Source organism: Symphodus melops, assembly GCF_947650265.1.
Source record: "Symphodus melops genome assembly, chromosome: 15".
NCBI lineage: Eukaryota > Metazoa > Chordata > Actinopteri > Labriformes > Labridae > Symphodus > Symphodus melops.
Genome location: NC_136705.1, coordinates 6,912,907 through 6,940,324, shown reverse-complemented (window position 1 = coordinate 6,940,324; position 27,418 = coordinate 6,912,907). Strand labels below are relative to the sequence as shown.

The 27,418-nt window shown below is 40.3% G+C and overlaps 3 protein-coding genes across 8 annotated transcripts in view; 2 read left to right on the top strand and 1 right to left on the bottom strand.

Moving 5' to 3' along the window:
• The window catches only part of opn4a (opsin 4a (melanopsin)), a 38,218-nt gene extending 28,647 nt beyond the window's left edge, over nucleotides 1-9,571 (top strand). The window contains exons 3-11 of the mRNA XM_079362155.1: nucleotides 682-815; nucleotides 1,570-1,773; nucleotides 3,586-3,757; nucleotides 4,298-4,474; nucleotides 5,093-5,200; nucleotides 6,073-6,268; nucleotides 6,386-6,550; nucleotides 7,931-7,990; nucleotides 9,140-9,571. Coding sequence (XP_079218281.1) covers nucleotides 682-815; nucleotides 1,570-1,773; nucleotides 3,586-3,757; nucleotides 4,298-4,474; nucleotides 5,093-5,200; nucleotides 6,073-6,268; nucleotides 6,386-6,550; nucleotides 7,931-7,990; nucleotides 9,140-9,289 — 1,366 coding nt within the window. The 3' untranslated portion in view covers nucleotides 9,290-9,571. The remainder of the gene's footprint in view (nucleotides 1-681; nucleotides 816-1,569; nucleotides 1,774-3,585; nucleotides 3,758-4,297; nucleotides 4,475-5,092; nucleotides 5,201-6,072; nucleotides 6,269-6,385; nucleotides 6,551-7,930; nucleotides 7,991-9,139) is intronic.
• usp54a (ubiquitin specific peptidase 54a) overlaps nucleotides 1-27,418 on the bottom strand; it is a 202,013-nt gene that overhangs the window by 106,340 nt on the left and 68,255 nt on the right. The window lies entirely within an intron of this gene.
• The window catches only part of ldb3a (LIM domain binding 3a), a 44,411-nt gene continuing 30,211 nt past the window's right edge, over nucleotides 13,219-27,418 (top strand). For all 3 annotated transcript variants that reach the window (XM_079362154.1, XM_079362152.1, XM_079362153.1), the window contains exons 1-3: nucleotides 13,219-13,328; nucleotides 13,618-13,719; nucleotides 17,584-17,792. In XM_079362154.1, the coding sequence (XP_079218280.1) occupies nucleotides 17,697-17,792 (96 nt within the window). In that variant the 5' untranslated portion in view covers nucleotides 13,219-13,328; nucleotides 13,618-13,719; nucleotides 17,584-17,696. The remainder of the gene's footprint in view (nucleotides 13,329-13,617; nucleotides 13,720-17,583; nucleotides 17,793-27,418) is intronic.

Here is a 27,418-nt window from a genome sequence, read left to right as displayed (position 1 = left end):
CCACTTGAGTTCACGCACACTTTGAGCAGTGCAGCATGTGTTTAAGATCTAAGATCAAAATCACTAATTCAAATTACAATAAGTACATCCAAACATCACAGAGCGGCATTAGACATAATGAGCAATTTTTCAAAAAAGCTAAACGCTGCTGCGTCGGGCAGAGTCATGTTCATTATTTATTTATATGAATTTATTTATATTTATATTTATTACAAGTATGCCTGAGAATGACATATAGTGAATGTGCACACAAAAAAGAAAGGGTGAATGAGCAAGACCTGATCGTCAATGACTTATAGTCTTAGTGCTTCATTAGTGCGTGTACGCTGCTGTGTGCATAGTTATATGCTTTATACCTCTTCCAGGGACACTGAGGGTCCCCAGTCTCTGGCACCATCATTTTGCCAGCTGCAAGCTTCAAAGTTTGGGAACTTGGCTACGAGGCTGAAATCCCAAACATTTCAAGGTCAACAACTCAAACTCAAACTGGATGTTGATTCACAATTATGAAGGAGGAATCATTTGTTTGTACAGCATATGACTTTGTTGTGTGTGCGTAGATGGGTATTACAGTTTGGCCAAAAACGTCTGGACTCACCCCTACGGAAAGGATTGTTGTGCTGTCATGGCTTAAACATTCTTGTGTGTGTGTGTGTGTGTGTGTGTGTGTGTGTGTTGCAGGAGTCGTAGCCTGCGGACGCCGGCCAACATGTTCATCATTAACCTGGCCATCACCGACCTGCTGATGTGTGTCACCCAGACGCCCATCTTCTTCACCACCAGCATGCACAAGAGGTGGATCTTTGGAGAGAAAGGTACAAGCCTGCACACGCATACCACACTCACACACTGCAGTGGTTATTTATCAGACCTGTTGTGTGTGTGTGTGTTATGCAGTTTTTTTTACTGCAGAAAGTGAAATTGTTCATTCTCTGTGTCTTCACTTTCCGACCTTCAGATTGCTTTCTATTTTGCTACCCTGACAGCGAGAATTAGAGCACCTCTGCACAGTGTTTACATTTAAGTCGATCCTCCTCCGTCTCCCTGGAGAGACGCTCTGAGGTCATTTTAATATGACAGTGAGTGGTTTGCTGGTGTTTAATTCCCATAGCTGAAAGAAAAAGTGAAGGACAAGCAGAGGAGGTGTTGAGTTGCTGCTTTTTATTCATTGAATTTTAAGAAATAATGGGGTGTGAAAGCTTTTAAAAAAGGGGGCCTGAAAAAGCAAATATTATTATTTCAGATGGAATCATTTCCCTACCCTGTGTTTGTGTTTGAAGGATCGTTTCATCCAGCCCATGGAAACACACATAAAGAGGGTTTCGGTTTATTGTCTCAAAATCTTAGCATTAAGAGGCGGTCACATCATGTTCAAGTAGTTACATCTGCCCTTGTGTACAACCTACATTTTCCAAGTGGCAGAATAAAAGTTTTTATTAAGTTTGACAATTTCTACAAGGATGTTCGGCCCTGATTAAGTTATACGCAGACACCAGACAGACAGACACACACACACACACACACACACACACAGACATACTCTAAACTTGATCTTCCCTGTGTTGGCAGGCTGCGAGTTGTACGCATTCTGTGGCGCTCTCTTTGGGATTTGCTCCATGATCACGCTGATGGTGATCGCCATCGACCGTTACTTTGTCATCACGCGGCCTCTCACCTCCATCGGCAAATTGTCAAGGAAACGGGCTTTACTCATCCTCTCGGCAGCCTGGGCCTACTCTCTGGGCTGGAGCCTGCCACCGTTCTTCGGCTGGAGTGAGCACACCTGCGCACACACACACACACACACACACACACACACACAGTAGACTATATACCAGTCTGTACTGTTCTCCATTTTTTTTCTCAGCCTTATCATCAAAGCTCTTTATCACCTCAAACTTATTGCTCATTTGTCCTTCAAATCCCATTTTTTATTGGTTCATTCCAGGGTCACGCTCCATCTCACACACACACACACACACACACACACCTACACACACACACACACACACACACACACACACACCTACACACACACACACACACACACACTTGACATATGTTGTGTGATTTTCTTCCTCTCACCTGGTTTTCATTCCCTTCAGCTTGCTGGATCTCACGTTGTTATGTAAATCCGAATGTATGGAAGCATAAATCTCCCCACAAATCTTCGTCAGTCTGAAGTGAAAACTCTCCAGACTCCGTCCAGGTGGAAAATGTTACCCATCAATGTAGAGCTTATTTAAGCGATACTTGGTGTGTGTCTTCGCTCTTGTTTTTTTTTTTTCCATCGTCTCATAAGGACTAAATGTTCTCATGAGGAAAGATGAAATAAAAGAAAATGTTTCTATTACAGTTTGTAGGTTCAGGTCGGCTGGAGGTCAAACTGGGGAGTAAATGCTAGAGAATGAGAAATTTTCTAAACAATAGTGAAATAAATCTGAAGTGTTATTCTTATAAATATGATCACTTAGCATTCTTCCCCTGTATGTATTTTCATCTTTTCCAAACAGAGAAGAGTGGGACCAGCTGTTATATTAACATTGCAATGAGGAGCTCATTTCACCCCTCAGTGTTGCAGAGGCCAAGTTAGGCAGATAGTAGGCTCAAGAGTGAAAGGGGAGAGTGACTTCAGCTCCGTCATAGTAAAGTAACTAAATAAATCTGTGACATGTGAGATTTTCAAAATCCTTACAAAGCTACATTCTGATACCAGTTGTGGAACGTTATTATCATTTAATGGATAAAACAAATATTCAGCGGATCATTGACCATTCAAAAAATATTATTTGCAGATCCATGCAAAGAAGTTCAAAATGAGCTTCAACTCAAACAACTAAACAGGATAATTTCAGTATAATTCTTCTTACATTTTTTTTTATTTCTTTCTAACCATTTTTGTTAACCACCTTTACTTGGAAACACATTTTTAGGCCAGACCAGATTCTCTTGTTTTTCTCTGTCCAACCAAGTTCTTTTTGTCCACAAGAACATGAACCCTCCCAGTCTACTTCCTCTGTTAGAATGTGCAGAGATCGGACAGGAGTCGGGTAGTTGACCACCTAACAATTGATTTAGTTTTCTACTTAAACTCAATACTCAATAGAGCAATATTGATTACTTTTTGTACTCATGCGTTTGTCCTTGGCGATGTAGAGCCCGAGGCAAATTAGCTACATTGCCTTTTCTCAAGCCGTCCCTGGTAGGAGTTTCACTTGCGTGATATTAGTGGTTTTATATCTAGAGATGGTCTTAAATGGCCATCTTTAAAATGGCTTTTGATGTCTTTATTGTGGAGACAGCACAAATCAAAGAACTTTGACTCCTACTTTTCTTTTTATCCAGTAGCTGTTGGTAAGGATGCATTACTGTGTTTGGCCACACACAGTAAGTGAAGTGTAGTGTAGGTAAGGAGCCATGGAGGCTCATGCAAGTTGTAAAACAATATTGAGAGGATATGTCTGCAACTAAGAAATGTGTGTTTGTTATTTACAAAAATTCTTAATGGGTGCCGAAGGGCATCCAGGTTTGTTTTATGAGCATGATAAGACATAAAAGCTGTCTTTTTTGTCTCTCTCGCTTCAGGCGCCTACGTCCCGGAGGGCCTGCTGACGTCCTGTACATGGGACTACATGACCTTCACCCCGTCGGTCCGAGCATACACCATGCTTCTCTGCATCTTTGTCTTCTTTCTGCCACTCTTCATCATCATTTACTGCTACGTCTTCATCTTTCGGGCCATCCGCAACACTAACCAGTAAGTCTGTGTGTGTGATCGATGTGTTCTTGTTTTTTTCTATGTATGGTGAGGCAGAATTTTACATGCACCATCATGCAAAAAGTAAATCCAAAAAGTGGAAAAGTGGGTCGAATAGATGTGCATTTTGTACAATTGAATGTTTAATCAAATGAAGCAACGCATTTATTTAATGGGAACTTTGTGGAAAATCTCCTGACTTTGTCATCATGCAGAACGACCCCACAAGGTGTAAAGTCCAACTTTTAATTAACCTCTTTTTTACGTCTTCATTACAGCAACCTTTAACCTATTTATTTATGAACCTAGCACAGGTCAGCCTCATGTACTGTACCTGGACACGACAGTAATTTAAATAAATGCATTGTTTCTGAAGAAGTGAGCTTTTGGTTTTCTTTTAGGAAGTGTGAAATGACTGATTGTCTTTCACCAACTTTAATAATACAAAATTATCCAGGGTCTGACTTATACAATTGCTTGTTTTTTTTGTTCAAAGTTTAACACAATATTCTCAGTTTCACCATGGGTTTGTGTTTCCAGGGCTGTGGGGAAGATAAGTGGCAGTATTCACAGTCATGGCAGCAATCGTGATTCGGTGAAGAATTTCCACCGACTGCAGAACGAGTGGAAGATGGCGAAGATCGCTTTGATTGTTATCCTGCTTTATGTCGTCTCCTGGTCGCCATACTCCAGCGTTGCTCTCACTGCCTTTGCTGGGTAAAAAAACCCCCCAAAAAACTGCACATCGCTGTAAAATAATTCAAATCCTGCAATGCCCACAAGATACTGCTCAAAGAACACTCTAGCTTACTGATGTGGATTGAAAACACCTCAAAGTCTGTGTGCTAAATTGAAATGTTCAGGAGAAATTCAGACAATGTTTTGCGAATCCTATAAAAGCATTTAATTATAAAGCAGCATTAAATGAAATTACGGAGGTGAGCATAACTATCTTTAAACTGTACTCTGATTTAGTTGTTACAATAGTTCACAGCAGAGGACAAAAGTTATCAAGCAACAGATAACATTTAAATGAAAAATGTACTAAAAACCTACGTTAAATACAGTAAAAAAGATAGTTGTTTAATTAATTATACTAATATATTCTGTATCACTAGTATAGTAATATATTCTCTATCTATACACTGTAGCTAAGAGATAAAACTGTTGCCTTGTTTGTTGCCTTCCAGTGATGCTAGTCACGTCTGGTCTGGGTGATGTGTTTGTAGAGTCTCCCCCCCCCAAGCAGTTGCTAAATTGTCTAGGATCACGATGCTGAATCCACGCAGTTCTTTCTGCTCCGTCACTGTGTTCATTCTGTGTTTCCTGCTGCAGATATTCAGACATGTTGACCCCCTACATGAACTCTGTGCCTGCCGTCATTGCCAAGGCCTCGGCCATCCACAACCCCATCATCTATGCCATCACACACCCCAAATACAGGTAACACACAATTTAATGACACCCACCAACAAAACAAATCTATTTGTTACAGCTGATTGTTGTTGTTGATCAACAATAGAAAAGAAAATACAACAAAGTAAAATAATGTAATCAGGGCAGGCTCATGAAGCTGAATCAGTTTTCCTTGATACGACTTTCAGTTAAATTAAATGTTCATTTAACTCCAGCTGACCTGCCTGCTGCTTCGCCTGTTCTAAAATTGATCTTCCCTGATGTGAGCAATCTAATTTGACTGCTGTTCAGTTAACCTGAATGTTGACTGAGCTGGAGACACTCAAATACACATTAGGATTAGATGGAGACACATGACTCTAATTGTTAGGAGTTTTTAAGTTGGAGGGTGAATTAGATAGATAGATAGATAGATAGATAGATAGATACTTTATTGATCCCGAGGGAAATTCAAGTTCAAAATTAGCTCAAAAGTGTGAACAATATGTAAAATAACACATGGAAGGAACAACTTTAAGTTCAATGAAGAAATGAAGTCTTTCACTTAAGAATCAGAGTCACAGGAAATTATACATAGGTTAAAGTTTGAGTCCAACCAAGGTGTTTTGTGCCTTTGATTCAAAGTCAAAGGTTATAATGTTAGACCCCAGCAGAAATTAGTCGGACACACAGTATAGTTGAATGGCTCTACATAAAGAACACAGGAGTCCTGGGACTATTTATTTGTGAACAACACTGTATCTCTCCACCATGCTCACAAACTCACAATGAAAGACACAATGATACCAAACCTACTAACCACACTGTCATGTGTCAAAGCAGAACACAGTAACTAAATCGACTGTTATCAGAAATGATAAATTGTCGATAAATTCTGATTTCATGATCTCTTTGTCCAGGTTAGCGTTAGCTAAGTACATCCCATGTCTTGGCGTCCTGCTCTGTGTTCATCCTCGTGACCTCCGCTCGGCCAGCAGCAGCTTCATGTCGACACGTCGCTCCACTGTGACCAGCCAGACCTCCGACATCAGCAGCCAGTTCAGACGACAGAGCAACGGCAAGTCCCGCCTCTCCTCCGCCTCCGACAGCGAATCGGTAAGCATTGACCAATTTGAGCATTAAAATGACATTAAATTATTAGAAAGCTCAAGCAAGAGATGCAGATACTCAGTGTATGTGTGTGTGAATCAAAGTGTTTAAATTCCTCTGCAGGGTATGACAGACACTGAGGCTGATCTGTCCAGTATGAGCTCCAGACCTGCCAGCCGTCAGGTCTCCTGTGACATCAGCAGAGACACGGCTGAGCTGCCCGACTTCAAACCCTCCTCCAGCTTTAAGTCCAAGATGAAGAGCCACGACTCGGGCATCTTTGAAAAGGTAAACACCTCTCACCTGTCAATCAGTTAGATCATCCAGGATGTTGATGAATTTTCTCTTTTATATAAGAAAAACAACAAGCGCACAAACATACAAAAGTACAGCACTTAAAAAGTTCAAAAAGTTTTTCTTCTCCTGTATTTTCTCTACTGCTACTTTTTACAATTATATAGATCCAATATAGAAAATGATACAACTTTAATAAACTGCTGTGTAGGTAACACATCTTCTTCATATTCTAAGCATCAATTGATTTGAAATGTACAGAGACATATTGCTTTCACTTGATAAAATACAAATCATCAAAAGGGAGTTTTTTTCTGCATTTCGCTTCCATAGAAACAGTGTAAGCCCTGGGCCATACATATACATCAACACGATGTTATACACTCTCATCTGCTGTTGCAAAGGAGTCAGAGTTCAAAACACTTTGTTTAAATATTAGTCTAAAATGCCACTGATGGGGCGCCGATAGCGCAGCGGCAGCGTGCGCGCGCGTACCATGTTGCGAGGCTTTGCTCCTCGCGCGGGCGGCCCGGGTTCGCGTCCGGCCTGTGGCCACCCTCCCGCATGTCTCTCCCCACTCTCTCCCCCTTTCCGACTCTATCCACTGTCCTCCGACTCTATCAATAAAGGCAAAAAGGCCAAAAATAAATCTTTAAAAAAAAAAAAAAATGCCACTGATTATTGAAATCTACTTTTTTTGGTTGAATGTTTTTCACTCAATGAGCTACAGGTGTCAGTGTCATATTTCGCTTCTCTGAAAAATACATTGTATTCATTGAGGGTGTCAATTTCAAATCCCTGTTTTCTCCTGGGAGTTTGGTCGACATAACAGCAGATGACTTATACATGAGATCACAACAACAACGCTTGGATCTGTTTGCCTCTATGTCAATTATTACCTTTGCTTTCAGTTGGAGGGAAGGATGAGGGCCACTTGAGGGGGAGTCAGCGGGATTGTGGGTCATATTTGGGGGTCAGTTGAGGCTCTCTCTGTCTGATCTGATGAAAGCAGCTCTTTGCCATTGTGAAGCTTTTTCTTTCCCAACACCAGTGTTCAACACAATCTGCTGCACTGTGGTTTTAATCTGCTTGATGTGCTTTTCAGCTTGAATGAGGAAATCCTCTTTTCTTTTGATCTTAATCATTGACTCAAATATATCGCTTATCTTTTAACAGGTGCATTGAAATTCCTGGTAATTGATTAGAGATTAGTTTGATGGTTTGTAGTCTGGCCTCCTGCCTGCGTCCTTGATTAAATCTAATTTACAAATGAATCTCTGTCTTGGCATTGGGGAGGATTTACATCATGGCTGCTGCTTCAGGACGCTGGTGAATAATCATGGACTAACATTCATTTGTTTGTTTTTCTTCCAGACATCATATGACACTGATTTCTCCTTGGTGGGAGCCAGTGAACGTGGCAGCATTCCTAATGTAAGCACAGTGCAGTGATGTGATTTGATCAATTATTGTCATGGGCTGAAAACATTACAGACAAAGACGACAGAGGCACAATACCTTTTCATATTTGGAACAACTACTTAAAACTCTGAAGAAGAAACTTTCACCATTGTTTTCTTCTTCTAAAAACCCCCCACAAATAAAGCAAACACAAGACACATTCAGGGATGTGCAATTTAAAAGTAGAGTTTTACTCATTGTGTTACATGGACAGGATCCGAGCTATGAATGTAAACTTACTTTTAACTAGATCAGTAGGTAGACAACTGCTAGAAAACAGCACTTTCTTAAAAACAGACAAGACCCTTTAGTGGACCTTACTGCAAAAATGCAAATGCTGGCCTGAACTCTGCCTAAAATGCAGCCTCAGTCTCTGGGTCAAAATTAACTGAGGCGAAGTGGAAAACTGTCCTGAGGTCTGACGAGTCAGAAATTGACTTTCTATTTGGAAATATTGAACATTCTGTTCTTTGAGCTAGAGAGGAGAGGGACCATACCCATTGTTGTCAGTGCACAGCTCCAAGGCCAGCATCTGTGATCGTATGGGTGTGTGTTGATTCGTGCTCATGGAAATGGTAACCTGCACATTTGTGAGGGATTCATTAATGCTTAATCTTACTGACTTTGGAGCAACATATGCTGCAGAGTACAAAACATTTCTTTAAGGGTCTTGAGTTTTAGCGAGACACTGCCATACCTCATTCTGGACATCTTACAAACTGCGTGGCTCTGTAGTACGACTCCAGGCGATAAACTGGCCTTCATCCTAAATTGTCACCATTGAAAATGTTTAAGGCAGTATGAAACACCAAACAAGACAAAGGGGATAAGCTGAACAGTTGAACAGCTGAATTCCTACATTTAAAAAGAATGGTAAATCGTTCAACTTTTAAAATAACGTCACCAGTCTCCTCAGTGCTTAAAATCTTGTCTTTGAGCTATTTCCAATTAAATGTCAGATTTTAAAGTTTTGAAAATCATCACACCCTGTTTTAAAGTGATTTTAAAAAATGATCCAAACTTTTTTTTGGAAACAGAGTTGTGTATAGTCCCTACAAGTACAAACTAATTACAATCAATTGATGGTAACACACAAACACTGTCTGTGTTTCTGTCTGACAGAGTGGGGATTTTGGAGAGTCGCATGTGAGGAGAGGCACGATTGGTCGAATCCCAAGCATCGTCGTCACTTCTGAGTCCAGCCCCTTCCTACCCAATGGGCGGAAAGGCTCCAAGATAAACCACAATAACACAAAGGCAGGGTCTGGGTAAAGCCTGGTCTCATCCTGGCTGATCACACACAGCCAAGTGGCCATCTCACTTTGAGTCATATATTTAAGATATGGAGTTTACATGAAGCTCAGAAACAAACAAAGCCATGAAATAAATTGATTTTAACCTTTAAATAGTCAAAAATGGACACAACCTATAACGTCAGTGGTGAAACAGGTTGCTGTCCTATAACGTTAAACTCAGAAGACACATTTACGTTTACTGTGGATACTACACGTTACTGTACTTTTGTATATTTATATATAATACTTTAAAACAATTTACTACGAATTTTCTGTGAAATAAAAAGATCAGCAGGAAATAATGCTGTTTCTCTTTAAGTGGCCCATTACTGTTTATCCATTTTTGTTTAAAAGGCCTAAGACACCTACACACAGGTGTTTGTTGTTAATTTGGCTGATTAGATCTCTGTGTATGAACAGTATAGCAAGTTTGTGCAGTTCAAAGTCTACTCGTATGAAGGGCCCTATTGTCCATAGAAGAGGCGTAATTAGACAAATTAAGTGAAAACCTGTGTGACTGTAGGACTCCTTCAGTCAAATCACAACAGTAGGTCTGTATAGCACTGAAGCACAACTAACTGATCTCATCCATCTGATTTTTGTTCCAGTCAGAGGATGTAAATAGAGACAAGGTTATTGTTCTTTAAACCGTCTCTTATGGTTGTATGTGTGTAAGGGTTCCTCTGAGTCAGGTTCTGAGACAACTTAGCATTAATATGTGATGAGTATTTGTTTGAAAATGGATGTTTTAAAGGCACTGCGACCTTTAAAACAAAATCTGTGGTTCCTTGTTTGTGTTCTTGGTGTCTGTTGCTCTTTATTATTAACCTGTGATTATTCAGCTCAGTCCTCCGCAGAGTTATTTGACAGGTGCAAAGTTTGAATGGTTCTCATTGAGTCAACTGAGACATTTGGAAAGAGACTATTTCTAAACCAAACTTTTAACCTGAAAATAAGAAAGACATTCCAATCCTAGAAAAAAAGTACAAGAACGAAAGTTTAAAACAGCCCTCTTTATAACTCATTCAACCAAATCCTCAACGTTAGTATGTATATAGCTTACAGTAACATGAAATAGGACTAGCTAGCGATGGGCTTTTTTTCCTTGCAGTGTTTCGTTTAAGCCATGCCCCTCCTTTTCTAATTCTGGGTCCCCACTTTGGGAACCACTGGTATAGACAAAGGTAAAGATCCACTTCTAATGGCTACATTCCTGACAACATTTTGGCATGACGGCAACGCATAAGGTGTTACAAAAATATCTTTTATTAGAACTAATACAATGCTCGCTATTTCAGTGAACCCTGAAAGCTTAGAGGCCTGCAAAAGCACTTTCACAACCAAAAGACATTTCAAAATGTTTGAAGAGATTTCCTGCTTTCAGGTGTTCTTCAGTTTGTCTTCTTTGTTCTGTTTGTTTCTTTTCTTCATTTAGTATTTTAAATGTATATTTTGCTAAACAGTAGTGTAGTGGAATGTGACTATGATGTTGTTTGTGTTTGTAAGGGGGGTTAAAGGGACGTAATTGTTGATTGTAATGCAGCGCTTTATAAGCCAATCTGACACATTGGTCTGTGTGAGGTTGATGTACCATTCCCAAAGAATCCTCTTTGACTGCTCTTATAAAATAACACAGACATGACAGTTTATTTCTAGCTGGGAGAAATGTTTCCATACATTTAGCCAAGAAAACTTTTTTAAACAGTGGGCACCTTTTAAAGGTGTAAAACTGAACCATAAGCTAAGTAGAACCAAGCTATTTAACGTAACATTTAGCTAAACAATAAGATGAACAGCTGCAAAAGTCTTGTAACAACAACATTCATCCATTTGCAAAAACACATTTAGCTAATTGTAAGCTTTTCTTATAGCTGAACAAATATCAACCAAACATTTTATTTCAGGTGAACAGGTCTTAAATTTAGAAGGAGTTGTTTTTAAAGTTGTTGAATAAAGATGTTGCTACAGAAGCCACAATGAGTAACTAGCACCAGCCTGTGTCAAATGTAAACTATATTTTTGGCCTGTTGAAACTATGCTAAAAGTTAGCTAACCTTGATCAACATGTTTTTGATGCTAAACTAGGATTAACAGAGCTTAACAAAGTTTACTGTCAACATCAATGAATTGAAAGAAGTTGCACAGGCTGCTAGCTGAGCAGTCTTACTTTTAAGATAATTTGACTGCCTAACTAAAGTGTAAATGAGACTAAGTAATTTCAGGTGAAAATCTAAACCATGAGCTCACCTGAATTTATTTTCTGCTTGTATCCTGATGCAGAAAGTACAAACATCTTAGACAGTATTACATAAACAATAAATATACTGGGTATATTTCAGATGTATGTATTATTAATCCTTGTGTATTAAAGTGACTGTTCAGAGAGAATGATGTTTAAAAAACAGGAAGCTGATTTATTGTAGATTTGTTACTTCAGTGTGTTATTTATTTTTCTAAATAAATTCCTTCTATTCACTGTATTTGTTGTTGAGCACCTTCATTCATGCCTGTATACATGAAGATACGGTTTGGCATTGTATACAGATAATATATAAAGTTAGAAATTCCTATTTCAGATAAACAATTTGGTTTAATTGCAGTTTGAAGTGGCGGTAGCTCAGGTACTTGGGTTTGGAACCGGAGGGGTGGCTGGTTAAAATCTGGAAATTTCCTGAGTACTGCCGAGGGTGCCAGCGTTAGCGCATGTCCATAGGATCCTGTTCGTGCATGTGTATGTTTCAGCCTATGTGTGAAATTAAATTTGAACTGAGTGGGTTTCGCTCAGGCAGATGTCCCATTTACAGAGGCTTCACTTCCCGTCGCACAGGTCACAGGCTTGACTCATTATCATGAATTGTTAAATGTTTTCCCTCATGTCCCATGTCTCTGAATCTGTCCTATCTTTAAAGTAGACTTTAAAATATTCACTTCTTCAACAACAGGACACCAACTAAAAGTCTGTTGTTTTTTCTTGGTATGCTTTTTAAATGAACAATTGCAAATTTCTGAGTTATGCACGCAATCTGTAACTCTGACACCTGTTTTTGGATAGAGCTGTCTCCCTCCTCACTAGAGTTGACATGCATGCAGGTTCCCATGTCACAGACACTGAAGCTTTATATTGAATGTCATTTAATTTTTTATAGGCCTACATTTCTGCTGCAGGCATGGCCATAATTTCCCTTGTTTTTTTTCCACAGATTCAGGGAAAAAGCTGGCAATAATTCAAAATCTATTTTAACTCTGAGGACTTACTTTGAAACAAAGAGGTGACTCCTCTTTGCCTATGAAGTTTCCTTTAAATATAGATGGATGGATGGATGGATGGATAGATGGATAGATGATAGATAGATAGATAGATAGATAGATAGATAGATAGATAGACTTTTGAGACTTTTTATTTTATTGTCCCCGCGGGGAAATTCTTTTTCACCAACATGGTACAGTTTTAAGGGCTGCGCCGACAAAGGGTGAACACAGGGACATACATGTGAGACAACAGGACATACAGTGCATATGGTTATGGGGGGGACCGGGGATTGGGACTGAGGTGGATTTTTATATTTTTATTTTTTAGATGGATGGATGGATGGATGGATGGATGGATGGATGGATGGATAGATAGATAGATAGATAGATAGATAGATAGATAGATAGATAGATAGATAGATAGATACTTTATCTATATATCGAATGTCTATTTGTGTAATTAAACAATAATTTGAGTTAGAGATCAGAGAATACTAAATACTTGTTTTAATAAACATAACATCAAAGCACGTTGTTACTGGTAAACACTCAAACAGGAGTGGATGCTGTAGGTTGACTCCTGCCTCTTTAAATAAAAACCCTGCTAATGAAAATCCACCGTAGACACCGCCTCCCCCTCCCCCCCCCCTCCTCCTCCTCCACCCATGGGCCTCTCTGCTGCTCTCTGCCCGGCCCGGGCACCGGAGCTGGATCCCCGGATCACCGCAGGGTCTGTCCCGGTTGGTGTGTAACCGTTCACGGAGCTGGTAAGAAACAAAAAGCTGCAACAGGTATCCACCTGTCAAACAGTCTCCCACCTGTCAAGCGCACGTGCGTCTGTTGTCCCCCGGCTTATCCCTTTTTCTTGGCTTATCCCGGAACCGGCAACAGGTTGCATCCTTCGCCCGCCCGGCTCACAGCTTCGGGGGCCTATTTCACATTAACAACTTGCTTCTTTTTTAAACCCTGAAATTAACTCAACATGATAAAAAAAAAAAAAAAAAAAAAAAACCCAAACGTGTCACTTATTCGGTTGATGTTGTTTTCGGGGTGTAGGTTGAGTGACGTGCACCGAGTGGTCCTGCTGGGCGGATCACAGTACAGGACGCAGCAGGAGAAGGTGGGCGGTGTCCGTCTGCAGCTCACCTGGGACAAGAGGTGAACTGATATAACAACTGTATACATTCAGTAGCGTATTAAAGCCGTGATAACATGATAGGCTACATAGTGGCTCGTTAAAATAACAAATCGAAAACATGCTTTTGTAGTTTGCGTCCAGTAGACCTAGGATAGTCTAATTTCACCCGCACCTTGCTTATTACACTAAAAAACACTTATTATTATGAGTTGTAGTTTGTAAAACACATTTAAGCACATTTTTGAAATATGTTATTATAACACTTGTCTAAGTAAAGGAACAGTTTTTGCTGTAGAAATTGATTGAACTTGAAGCATGGGGGTGTAATGAAAAAAATAAACAAGATGAATAAACATCAGACTCGTTGGATTTGATAGACACTTACAGTCTGCCCCAATTTACATGGAATATTTAAATACATTTTATTCATGAATACTGAAAAGCAAGCAGCTGCTTTATTTTCCCAGTGAAGCAAATAGCAGCCAGAAGTTAAGTATTTTTGTCCTGAGGTAAAACCAAATTTCAAATGGGGATTGAATTCAAATAAACTGATACAGAGAGAGAAAGTACTGCAATAGTAAAGAACAGTACCGTGAAGAAAATACATTCTCTCCCACCTATAATCTAACCAGTCCTTCTGCTGAGTGTGTATGTGGTGTCATCAACATTATAATAGCTAATCTGACCTTTAATTTATTAAGGCAGCTCTATTAAACAGCCGTTTAAAATGACAAACTATTCACAGCTGCACTGAGGTCAGCTAAGTTGTTAGGGCTTAAAGAGAGATCCACTATCACACCATCGTCCCTTTTCATCAAATACTGTAACCCACACACCCACACTGCACGCACTATTGCACTATTTTACACCCTTCTCATATAGCTGTTATGTGTCTCTATGTTAGACTGTCCACTATCAAACATGTTGAGGCCTAAACAACTTTTATTTGAACCTGAGGAAAAGTTATTTTCATTGTTGTTGGCTTTTGGTTAAATATAATTTATATTGTGCTGCACAGTGATGCAGTAGTTTGTGCTGTTGCACAGCTAGAAAGTTCTTGGTTTGAATCCCCGTCAAAGAGTGGCTTTCTGGATGGAATTTTTTGCATGCGTGCATGTGTGGGTTTTCTCTGTGTATTCAAACTTCCTCCCATATCTAAAAAAAACATAATCATGAAGTAAATTGGTTTAATGTATCACAACAGTGTGACTGTGAGTGTGACTGGTTGTTTGTCTCTAGATGTCAGCCCTGTGATTGATTGGCTACCTGTCCAGCGTGTACCTCACCTCTGACCCAATGTCAGCTGTGATTGGCTCTAGCCCTAAGTGACTCTAAGCGGGATTAGTGGTATCATGGATGGTTAAGATTTTTGGCGTGAGATTCATTCAGGAACACAAATTTCCAAATTTTTTCATATAAACTTAACCAGTACTTTTTCCTGTGAGCCCCCTTGTAAATACATCCAACTACAAAGGATTGATACAAGTCCACTTTTACAAATAACAAACATTATAGTGTCAGACTTTGTTGCTCTTGGATTGCCATGTGGATGTGTAAAAGAAAAACTCACTGTCCTTACATTTTCTACAGCTTCTGAAGCACATTTTTACATGTAGATTATTCTGCTGAAGGAAAGATGGTGACAGTGTCCTACCACAACAAAAGTATCAATGCAGACACAATGTAAGGAGAAGGGGGGGAAGCTAACAAAGCATTACAGAAAATCAACTGCTTGTTCTCATCCAATCCATCCATTATCAACACTGCTTATCCTGTTAAGGGTCACTGGGGGGGCTGGAGGTGATCCAAGCTGTCATTGGGTGAGAGGCAGTACACCTAGGACAGGTCCTCTCAATCACACGGCTCACACATAGAGACAGACAACCACTTATACACACTTACACCTGCTATATGGGCACACCTACTGATTATTAAAGGTCAACAATGAACCTACAGAGCATGTCTTGGTGCTATCAGAGGATGCTACCTGGACTGAACCCACACAGGCCCAAAGAGAACGATAAACTCCCACGTTTATTCATTATTCCAGCTGGCAGACAGGAATAATGACAGTTCTAACCAAGCCCTTGCTGTGAGGCAACAACGCTAACCACCAGTGCACCTGTTCATTACTTTGTCAAGCGCCGATGAAGTGCTTGGCTGGCAGTTGGGCAGCAATACATGGTGCAGGAGCTGTTTTTAGGAGTATGAGGATGTTCCACCAGGTGTCACCTTTGGGTTAAGGTGATGCTCTTTATATGTAGGAACTTTCACAGGGGTGTCACATGCACTTTTTTGAATGCTACGTCACGCTGCGGTAACACTTACTGAAGGTTTGAATGGAAATTTAATAACAATGGTTGAAACCGTGCACGTGACATTTCTGAAGACCATGATGAAATGAGAAATAAATTCCAAGAAGATATTGATTGGACTCTCTTATTTTAAAATCTTAGGCTCAGGAGTGAAGTCGGCAAGCGTGTCAATTAATAGGCTAAAGTAGCCGCCTTCGTAGCTCCTCATTGGCTTTAAGGTTAGGTTTAGCCGCTATACATAAGGATGGCACTCAGGAGAAAAAAAAGCGATTTAACATACATACACATAAAATATATATTAGAAATGCACCATGGGTCCTCCAGTAGTATCGTCACAGTGCCTGCATCAGATTCCTCTCCATGACAAAGTGTCTAAACTTAGCAATGATGTCACAGACTGAGCAGATAAAGGCTGCTCTGAGGTCAGCCTGTCAGTCAGCGGGATGTTGTTTCACAAAGTTGCAGGTTGGTCATTAGTTGAAGAAATGCTTTTGTTTGATCATTTTTTTAAATAAAGTGAAAAAAACAAAAACAATTGTTTGCAATGTGAAAATACAACTGCATAGTTTCAGTGTCTTATACGGTTTGAAAACATGTCTGCAGTCCTTACATGAAGTTCACATACTGACAGTTGTGTGTGTGCGTGTGTGTGTGTGTGGGTGCACGCGCACGTGCGTGTGTTTTTCAGAGGAATTCTCACCTGTTGTTCTTAGCACCTGCCCAAATATAAAACCATTAACCTGGTGTACATGTGTTGCTGTCAGGGAAAAGGCTGTCTTGTTCCAACTCTGTCAGCATTAAAGTAGACTGTTAAGCAGAGTTGGTATATGTTTAGGGAAGTTGGTACTTATGATACAGGGGTAAGTAATACTGCTGTGGTTCATGATATTGTTTGGAAGAATCTTCTTTTCCTGTGATATGCTCTCACTTTGAATTGTTAGTCAAGCTTCATGTGTCAAATAGCTGAAGGTAGATACATTTATGTGAATACACACTAAAAGCATTTCCTCCTTTAAATATCTGAACCTGCGACCTCGCTCAAATATCCATCTGCGGCTGACCTTTCAGCTATCGGAGCCACTTAACTCATAGCCTTTTAGTTTGTGCTTTATCACCGTGAAGATAATGAGACATCTCCCACCGTCGCCCCTGATTGGGCCCAAGGGAGACCCTGGTCATAATGGGATGTGGGGGGGAGGAAGAATGGGAGGGGGTGTATAGAAGAATTTCTGGGTCTATATTAGCCCCGGTGAATCACGACGAGCCGGGCATACCGGGTGTCCCCTTTCACGCCATATAAGTACACCCCCCTCCTTTCTCCCCCACCCTGCCTCACCCTGCCTCACCCAATCTCACCCTCACCCCCCACAATGCAACAGGGCTATCTCTGGCTATTCTTAGGCTGTCACTTCAGCTCCTCTGAACAGGCAAGTCCTCTTTCTTCTCCCCACTCAGCTTCCTCTTCACTCTCTCTTTCTGGTTCGTGATTTGACGTTTTTCTGTTCACGCGTCACATTTGTTTCGCCATCGTTTCATCTGTCTAACAACCTTTTCTCTGTCATCTTTTAGAGGCTACTCGCTGCCGACCTGCCCTCCCATCCCTCCAGCAGCTGTGGGCTATCAAAAATTTTGGTTTAATTTGCATTATCCATTTTGGAGGACCTTTTTAACTGTGTGAGAGAATGAGCGCCTACACTGTGTCACTGCCCGGCCCCGGCCCATGGGGCTTCAGACTGCAGGGGGGAAAGGACTTCAACATGCCACTGACCATCTCCAGGGTAAGAAACTGCTTCAAAGTGAACTGAAAATACATCTTTCAGTTCAGGTTATTTTTTTATCATAACTAGAATAACTCGATCACTTAATAAATGAATGAAGATTACATTTTTTGTTTCTGAGATTAAGCTTAACTGTTGGAGATTTTCTATCAATTAAGTACACGTTCATTTATGACTTTCATTGATTTTCCAAGATGGTATTGCATTTTAAAGCCCTTTTCATGTCCAATCAAGTCATTTCTATGGCCTGGAATTCTTAACATTTCTTCATTACAAATGACAGAAATCAGCACCAGTTTGGGGAAAAAAAGGATTAACCTAAAAAAAAAAGCTCATTTAAATAACTCTTTTTACATGAGTGACAAAAAGGGGCAAGGTGTGGCGTCTTGTTGTTGCATATATGATCATGTAATATTAGTGTCCCTCGGGGGGATTTCTGCTGGGGGGCTTGGTTGCATGCCCTCATTTTCTGACATCTCTCTACTGTCAACATAAAAAGTGCCTCAAAAGTGACATTGAATGAAGAATAAGACAAGGGACTCCAAAGGTTCTTGGAAACAAGACAAAGTGATCAATGCAATACTTAACAAAATACAATATGAAACAGTTAAAATGAGACTGTTCTTGTTGCAGTGATATTGACATGTGAGTCGGAAATGATTGAAATACACATTGTCAGATTTCATCACTTGTCATAAGAAAATTAAGATTGAAGGACTTTAACTTGTGGACATAAATGGTTTGAGAAGAAATATGTGTTCCCCTTGTGAGAGGGGCTACTTGTGAGAAAATCCTTTAAAAACGTGTGCAGAAATGTCCTGGGTGCATCTTTATAGAGTTTGAGGAACAAGAATCACCACAGAGACTTTGTGTAACTTCAACAGCAAGGTCAAGAGTTCACTTCATAGTTTGTTGAAAGAAATGGCAGCCAGAACCAGAAGGGGAGGAAACATGTTGTGTGCTTTGTTAAGCAGCGGTACAGTCCTTTAAAGCGGCTCTTTCTCTGCTTGTTACATGTCTTTTGCTTCCTGTTTCATGTTAAATGTTCACTCTTTGTTGTTACACGTAGCCTAGTATTATGTGAAACTGTTCTTACAGGGGACGATGATTCAGAAACGAGTGTAGAGAATAAAGATGTCAGGGGGAGATCTTTGGCCCCCTTGCGGCCCCGCGAGGGGTGAGACGGCTGCTAGGATTTGTCAGTGAGGCCGAAAGCAGAGCCGGGGGGCCTAAAAGTGGAGCTGGTGTTGGTTTCACAGCTGAGGGTCTTTGAATAGACAGAGTAGGAATGAATAGACCACAGACAGGGACAGAAATCACTCCTCTACCTCTTTTATCTGCTTCACTCTGCAGTTCTTCATCATCCAACATCTTTCTGAACTCACAGGATTTTCTGTTAGGATCCTTTCACGTGTATCTGTTAACTTGTTGTTGAGGATTAAGACATGATCAGCTCACATTTATACAAGGAATCTTTTTGCTGTTTTGAAACATATAGGCATGACTACATAATATGTTCTGAGCGCAAATGTTTTATTTTGTTTGAGAGATCTTCATATGGTTGATCATGTTTGTTTTAATGGAAGGGTGCTATGAAAAGGAAAAGGCTTAAAGATAAGCACAATGGGTTGTGATTCCATTAGATGAGATCTTCAAATGTTAAATCCACAAACCACAGATGGTAGAGAAAGTAAACGGTTATATAGAAGGAAACAAATCAATAGATATTAAATATGTAAGTACCTGCAATTAGAGAATGTATCCTTTTTATTTAATCAGCTCTCAATCAAAGTTCCTATGTTGCCTGGACCTAATGTTTGACTAAACACCAGTGTTTGCAACATGTCAAAATATGTGCAAAAGCAGTTAAAGCACCATCAAATGAGCACCATTTAATCTTAGAGGAGCTTGTAGCGAGCTTCTTCTGACTGCATCAATATGGTGCTAAAGCCTGGCTTTTCTGTCCTCCATTCACCTGCTACATTGCACATACTCAAGTGTTAAAGCATTGGTGAAAATGAATCATATTACTTGCTAAAACTTCAGACTTTTGAGTTACGTTCACTGTACATGCTCATGTATTAACGTTTATTGTGCAGCCTACAACAACTAGATGGATTATTAAATGCAAGTGTCCAGCTCGCAAAAAGGGGCCATGTTCATATCCACAGTCAGACAGGGGTCTTTCAGTGTGATAGGACTTGTACTTCTTGTGCATACATGTACCTCCAGGTCAAGTCTCTCGCCCAATGACAGGATTGAATGGATGAAAATGTTCTTAAGCATCTTTGATCACAAAATTATTAAGATTTCCTTTTTAAGGCGACTGGAGACACACATGAAACGAGTTCAATCAGGAGAGACAAGTGAATTAAGAAATTGATTCATCACCATGGATAACATGAAGGTGTGACTCGACAGAAATACTTTAGACTTCATGGGGTCGTTGATGTGTTGGGAGAATGACAATTCTGAGAGTTGACAGAATAAATCCCCCCATGGCGTCCAGACCCTGGTGGTGGTGAAGCTGATGACTTGATGAGACCGGAGTGGTGTAGAATCTGCTGATGGAGCGGTGATGGGGTGTTGGAGGAGTTGGGAGGGGCAGCATGAAGGAAGGAACTAAGGCAGAGAAAGAATCCTATTTAAAAGGGAAGTAGAAAGACGATAGGCTGAAAATGAGGGAGGAACGCCGTTGTTAGACGACTACCACTGACAAGACAGATGATCATCCAATGACAGCCCCAGAAAGACAGCAAAAAGGGATGAATGAGAGAAAGACCCGATTGTGAAGTCAGTGTAGTCTTGCTGAGTAATCTTGCTTCTTTCAAACTGAGACTATTTGATTCAATTCATACATTTGTAGAAGAACTCCTATTTGAGCGTGCTGCCGCCTTAGCCTCTTCCTGTGCTGTATGTTCCTCAGGTGCAGTTTCACAGATAGAGCCTTCTCTCTGTGTGACAGAAGGTTCAATGACAGCCGTCCTTCAGAGAAGGAAGTTTCACTCTGACTAGATGGAAACATGCTCGAAGTGTAAGGAGTGTTAATATTTATTCCTGGAAATGTTTAGCTCCAGCGATAAAGAGAATCCTGTGAGATGTATGACATGCACCCGTCTGACATCTTGCAGATTTTTGTTTTTATTGGATCATTGATAGCAGCTCTACATTTGTCCACAGATTTAGACTTTACAGAAACAGAAGCACGGTTTCAGTCTGTTTTTAGTTTTATATGTACAAGCACTAACACCTCTAGTCTTTAAAAGCAACTGGAAACCCAAACCAACATTAGCCTTCTTAAAATACCCTTTCAGGCCTTATGTACAAGTAAATATCTGGAGTATTGTGAACATGTTTGTTCATCCAAATGAAAATACTGGCATTATATTGTGTTAGGTTTGATTTTGGGATTTATTGCAGGGATTTATTATTATTGGTTTTTTTTGTGTAACTAAAAAATATAGTCAGCACAGATATTCAAGTCATTACACATTTAGCGTTAACATTGTCAGAAAGTGATTATTGACGGCCATGGGTGTAAAGTGTCAACTGCGATAGTCTATTTTCAGCTGTGGGAGTTATGTGCGGATTGTTAATGATCTATTATTGGTGGCAGATGTTTAGCTTTGCTGTAGGGACGCTAAACACTGTGCTTGTAGTAATACGGTGTTAACGTGTTCTGTATCACTGTAATAGTCTGACACTAGTTAAAGCTACACATCGTTAACATCGTTAACCCGCAGAAATAGTTCAGAGAACAAGAAAAGGAGCGTCTTGGCTAACAGTTCATTTGTTTACCAACTGCAATCACCTGCTATTAGATGAGAACAGCTATTATATCATCTGTCAGTTTTTAATTGGCAACTTTTGGCCAAAAATCAGTTTGAACTGACACAATGAGAATTATCAGCTGCTTACACTCTCACACGCACACACACACACACACACACACACACACACACACATACACACACACACACACACACACGCACACACACACACACACACACACACGCACACACACATACACACATACACACATACACACACGCACACACACTCTCTCACACACACACACACACACACACGCACACACCGGTACTGTGCAGCAGTCTCAGTCATTCAGAGCAGCAGAGTTTCCCCTCCGCTCTCTGTGGTTCATAGTATTCGTCACACGGCCATGTTGGCACATACACACACAGCTGTCTACATGTTAAACTGTTCCGGAAACATCACACATTGACAGAAAGAAAGTCCACGTTGATATCAGTCCACAATCAGGTGACAAAAATACAAATGATTAATTCATGAAAGTGTTTAAATCCATCCGTTTATACTTGGAGAGATGTATTGACAGTCAGTGAGGACTTATTTATGAAGTGTGTCTCAGGTCACATACCTTATGGGTCTTTTTTTCTCTTTGTCTTCTATCTTTATTGCTACTCAATAGGCAGTGCTGCATCAGTTTGGTATTTTCCTGACCTTTAGACTTGCCTGTCTGTGAGATATTCTTGTATTATGCACAGATGCAAAGCTGTGAAGCTCATTCAGATGAGGAATCACAAATCAGTTTGCTGGTGTTTGATGGAAAAGATGCTGCTGATCCTGTACATGAAGAGCAGTTCTAGATAGTACTTGTTGTTTTCTTTCATACAGATGTCTAGCATTGATCCACCATGAGAAGACACTTGGAGACGATGGCAATGAGCAGCCATCGACAGCTGCCATGACTATCAGAGTGTAATGACCTCATTAGCTTTCAATGACATAAGGTTTCTCTAAAGTAACCACAAACACAACTACGCTTTGGACTCAATAAAAGAACTGGACGTTATGTCCTAGTCTGAAAAGTGACGCTCAGGCAATCTTGGTCAGCAGGCAGGAGATTATTAGGAAGTGATGTTTTGACAGCAGGGTACACTACAGTGTGTGTCCTCCTTGTTTTTGATGAATCACTGTCAGTAACAAAGTGTATCCACCCTCTTGTCTAAATATGGTTGTTTTTTTCTGAAAAACAAACAAACAAAAAAAAGGTCAAGACCACTGAAATGACAAAGTCAGGGTTTAAAAAACATCCACCAACACATGTCACTGTGGCCATGCCCACTTCTTCTATTCAGTTTATGGTCCACACACAACAGAAGGGCTGTTTTGTCACTACAATGTAAAACATTTGTGACTAATTATGAGAGAAGATGCAATATAATGAGGACGGATATAAAAACGTTTTCCCCCCCATTTCATGGATAGCCGCCTTATTGTTAAAAAAAATAACGTGTGTTTTGTCCATAAAAGATTAATACATCTCTCCAAAATACTCAACCCTGTCATCCTGCATTATGTCGTAGTGTAAGCTGGTGTGTGGAAATAAAAAGCCTCTTAGTCACACATAATTCTTCACGTTTTTACTATAAATATGTTCATGATGGAAATAAACACACACAAAGCAAAATATAAACAACAGAGCGTTGTTGGAATTACGTTCTCAATGTGTGCTGCCATGTGCAGCTAATCTGCTCTCTTTGTGACAGCCGGATGGATTTATGCCATGATTTCTAGATCTGAAGGCTTTTATGGAATCCCCGGAGAGTTTGAGGTTGAAGGAGGGAGAGTGAACGCTTCGTTCCTTTTGGCTCTGTGACTCATTGTTCCCTTAGGTCTGGAGGTTTATAGCAGCAGGTCCAGGGAGCAGGTATTAAACAGAGGTATTAAGGAGTAAATGAGGCTCAATCCGACTAAATCTGCTGCTCGGGGCTCACAGTTTGATGAAGCTCAGCATTAGATTAACACAGGTGTGGAGGTTTCAGCAAAATGTATAATAAGGTCTGGCCTACCCAGCTATATAAGGCAGAAATAAATCTGGAAAACTCATTCACACCGTAATTGATTTTGATTCCATCTCAAATACTCCGTCCTGCTGAAGGGGATTAATCCAGCTCTGGAAATAGACCCAGCAGAGAGCCAGACGTTTTCTTGCTGTTGGTTTGGTAAAAAAGCTGTTTGAGGAAGTTAGTGAGCCATTTAAAGGAAGATTGAGCAACATTTTTCTGTCATTCGATGTCCATTTTATGTGCAATATGAGGTATGCTAACATTAGCGTGCTAACACAACAATGAAGGACACTTTCATCTCGAGTAAAGGACAATGTTATTTTGGTGTCATGCTGATGCTCAAAGTTGACATCTACTGGATTAAAAAGCTGCACATTCTTCCTTTAAATAAATACTTTTGAGGTACCTTAATGACTTTAGAAGGAACCATTGGAACAAATATAGAATACAGCAGACTTAAATTTAAAGATTGAACTCACCAAACGTGCAGGTCAGTATTAACATAACAGAAAGATTATTCCAGCTGCAGATGACGATTGATCAGCACCAGCAAAATGAGGCTCTACTCTTTTGTTTCCGAGGTGCTCAACAGCAAGTTACTAGCTGTCACATTAAAAGCATGAAAATCTGCTGAACTCATTAAACAGCTGCTTCCTCGTTCAGTCCCTGGAACCAGAGCAATCTAAACAATGATGTGTGTGATTGGAGAGCTGTCAATCAAAGAAACAGGCTCTTCTTTAAAGTGGCTCTAACCTATATTTTTACCACATGAAATGTTTGTGTGAAATCATTCTCCGTTAGTGTTGAGCCTGCAGAATACTTTAACCCTTTATCGGGCAAGGGACTTTTTTTGGTCATTTCCGTACACATTACATATGGCCACCTTTTTGCACCTCAGTAAGGTCAAGAAACATGTGAGCCTCACTCAGCCAATCAGAAGAGATCAACCTACATCACTGATCCTGCTATTGTGGCATTTGATCCAAATATGGTAACTACGTCAATTGTTATTTTTCTCAATGAAATTAGAATTTTTAATTGGGGGTCCTAACAGAAAAAGTTCTGTTATGTCCCCCTTCAACACTCTGAGGTTGAATTTTTGAATTTCAGAGTGTTTCAGTGAGTGCCCTGTAAAGAGTTAAGGATGTTTACATTGAGCTAACCTACATTTAAACCTGGTTAAACCTTGTTTTGCATGTAAATCAAGCAGGAGGCTTTCTGGGCTTTCCTAAACTGAGAGTCTTGAATTGCATGGAGCCGGGGTACCCCCTGGACTATTTGCCAATCAACCACAGGGCTGACACATATACAGTGTAGTTATGTCTTACATAATCTATGGAGCGCAGCAAGACGGGGACGGCCGAGATGTCTCAGTCAGGTTTTAAGACTCAATTGCCTTGCTGGGTGTTGTAGGGACTGTGTTTATTCTTTGTAATGCTGATGCATTCTGCAATAAAGCAGGGTGACATTTTCTTTAAAAAGCCACATGAGGCTGCTGGCACATTTGAAATGTCACAATCACAGCTCTAAGTTAGTAAAGCAGATGAGGACAGCAGATGAGCTGTCTGGATATGAGAGAATGAAAACATTTTTACATAAAGAATCAACAAAGAGGAGAGTTCACAGGTTGATCTTCTTTTGAAACACGGCGTATGCTCTATAGCAGTGTGAGGACACTGAAATGATGTGTGAACTACAGTAAAGATTGCAGAATAGATTGGAAACATCTATTGATCTGCCGAGCCCTTCTTTATTTCCACTCGAGCTTGTGACGGGGCTGGAGCCAGTCGGAAACAAACATGGAGGATGCTTGAAGGTTGACACCAAATATAATTGACTTGTTTTTGTATGCATGCGTTATAGCTGATACTGGTGGCTTCAAATTAAGTGAAAAAAAGGTGATCATTTCATCAAAAAAAACGAAAGTTATTATAGGTGCATAGATTTATTTTTTCAGTTCTGATCTGATCCTGAAACATACATCCTGATACTGATCTCATCATCAATAGTGTTATTGTTGTTGTTGGCTTTTTGTGTCAGGCTACACAAAGATTTAAGATACCCAGCACTACATTTTTATTATTCCAGGAGCAAAAGAAACAAATATAAATGCCTACAATTAAAATGATTCCAAAGAAATGTATTTGAACTTTCTCTTCTCGTTAGTGCAGACATCTTTCTGTCCAACGTTCACTTTTCTTACCCATCCAATCATCTGTGTTTCATATTACTCAATAACTGTTCAAAGCTGCAACTGTGCTGCTTTATTCGTTGCCAATTAATGACTGAAAAAATAACAATTTCTTCTATTTTATTCAACATTCCAGTGTAGATACAGTCACTGAAGGACATAAATGCTTATTATTCTAACCAACACATTGGGGTCTGTGTCACATCACTTAGCCTCACTGTTGGAACATGAAAACATATACCTATAAGTTGTTGGTAGTTTTGTTATGATACTGAATCTTGAAGGTGCCTATTGTGATACACTGACTCTTTCATTCTGCGATGTCAGAAACATGTTGTTTCTGCCTGTTGAACGCTGCTCACCAGCGGAGTGTTGCTCTGACTCACTCGATAACGTTTAACCGTCTGTGTGAAAGCCGAGCTCTCAGTAACTGGACTCCTGCTGTAACTCTGGGAGCTGACTCAGCGTTCAGAGAGCTCCTGATGTCACCTTATCCTGTTACAGCTGCACTTGGTCGTCATGATCAGGGGATCCCAAACAGTACAGAATAGAAACCCTGTGATCCGTTTTACAAGACAGGACTGGATTCAGTCAGTAGCTCATCATAGTGTCTGTCTGATACCCTGGCTGTTTCCAGGATATCTGCTGGATGGATGTACTGATTACTGAGTTAGTCAGTGTTAACAAAATCAGTTTCAACACTTGTTAACTCGTAAAAGTGCCTGTTATTTGAGACTTGCGTTTTGAGGGGGGAGGGGGGTTTACTGGTGTTATCATACAGGGTTCGTGAAACAGGCCTGCTGCTTTTACAGAATATTGTGATCCTGTAACCATACCAGGCTTTTAAACCAGTAAGGTGTGCCTTTAGCCCCAAAACCCTGCAGTGAGGTTTTTCATCTGCTCCTGCAGCACCCTGATATGTGTCTGTGCTGCCTGAAGCTGCAGCTCACTGAGCCTGCAGACTGGCAGCAAGCGGCTGTAGCTGCTGACAGGCAGGAGTCTGTTTTTAGCTACTGAAGGTCACACACACAAACACACAAACACACACGTCTTATCAGTTACCTCTCTGCTTCTCTGCTGTTACATACCTAGAGAGTCCCTGCTGGGGATAATGTCCAGATTCACATTCTAGCTCTGATAATTGGTTTTAGATGAACCTGAGCTGAAGGCAGAACTTGTCAAGCCCAGTCGACCAACTCTTACCCTTCATTTAAACCCCGAAGCTGTTCCAAAGTCCGAACTCTGATCCTTTTTTTTTTTTTTTTTTTTTTTAGAGCGCAGTGTTTTAACAATATACCCTGAAAATAGCTTTTATGTTTAAAAGAGAAACAGCAGCAGGCATTAATTGTTCCGACAAATAGTAAGTCTGCATGTGTCAATATTATCCAGGAATTTTCCGGAAAGATTATGTGCAGTGTATAGAGTGTGTGTAGTGTGTGACATGTATGTGGGTCAGTGCGAATGGCTCAAAGTAGGGCACTCTGCAGCCTGGACAGGCCTCACATTGTTCGAGTTCAGTGAGCAGTTTCCTGAAGGACAAACTCTACAAGCATTTGTTCACTTTAATCCAAGCAGCTGAGGTGACATAATCTGAAATCAGAGGA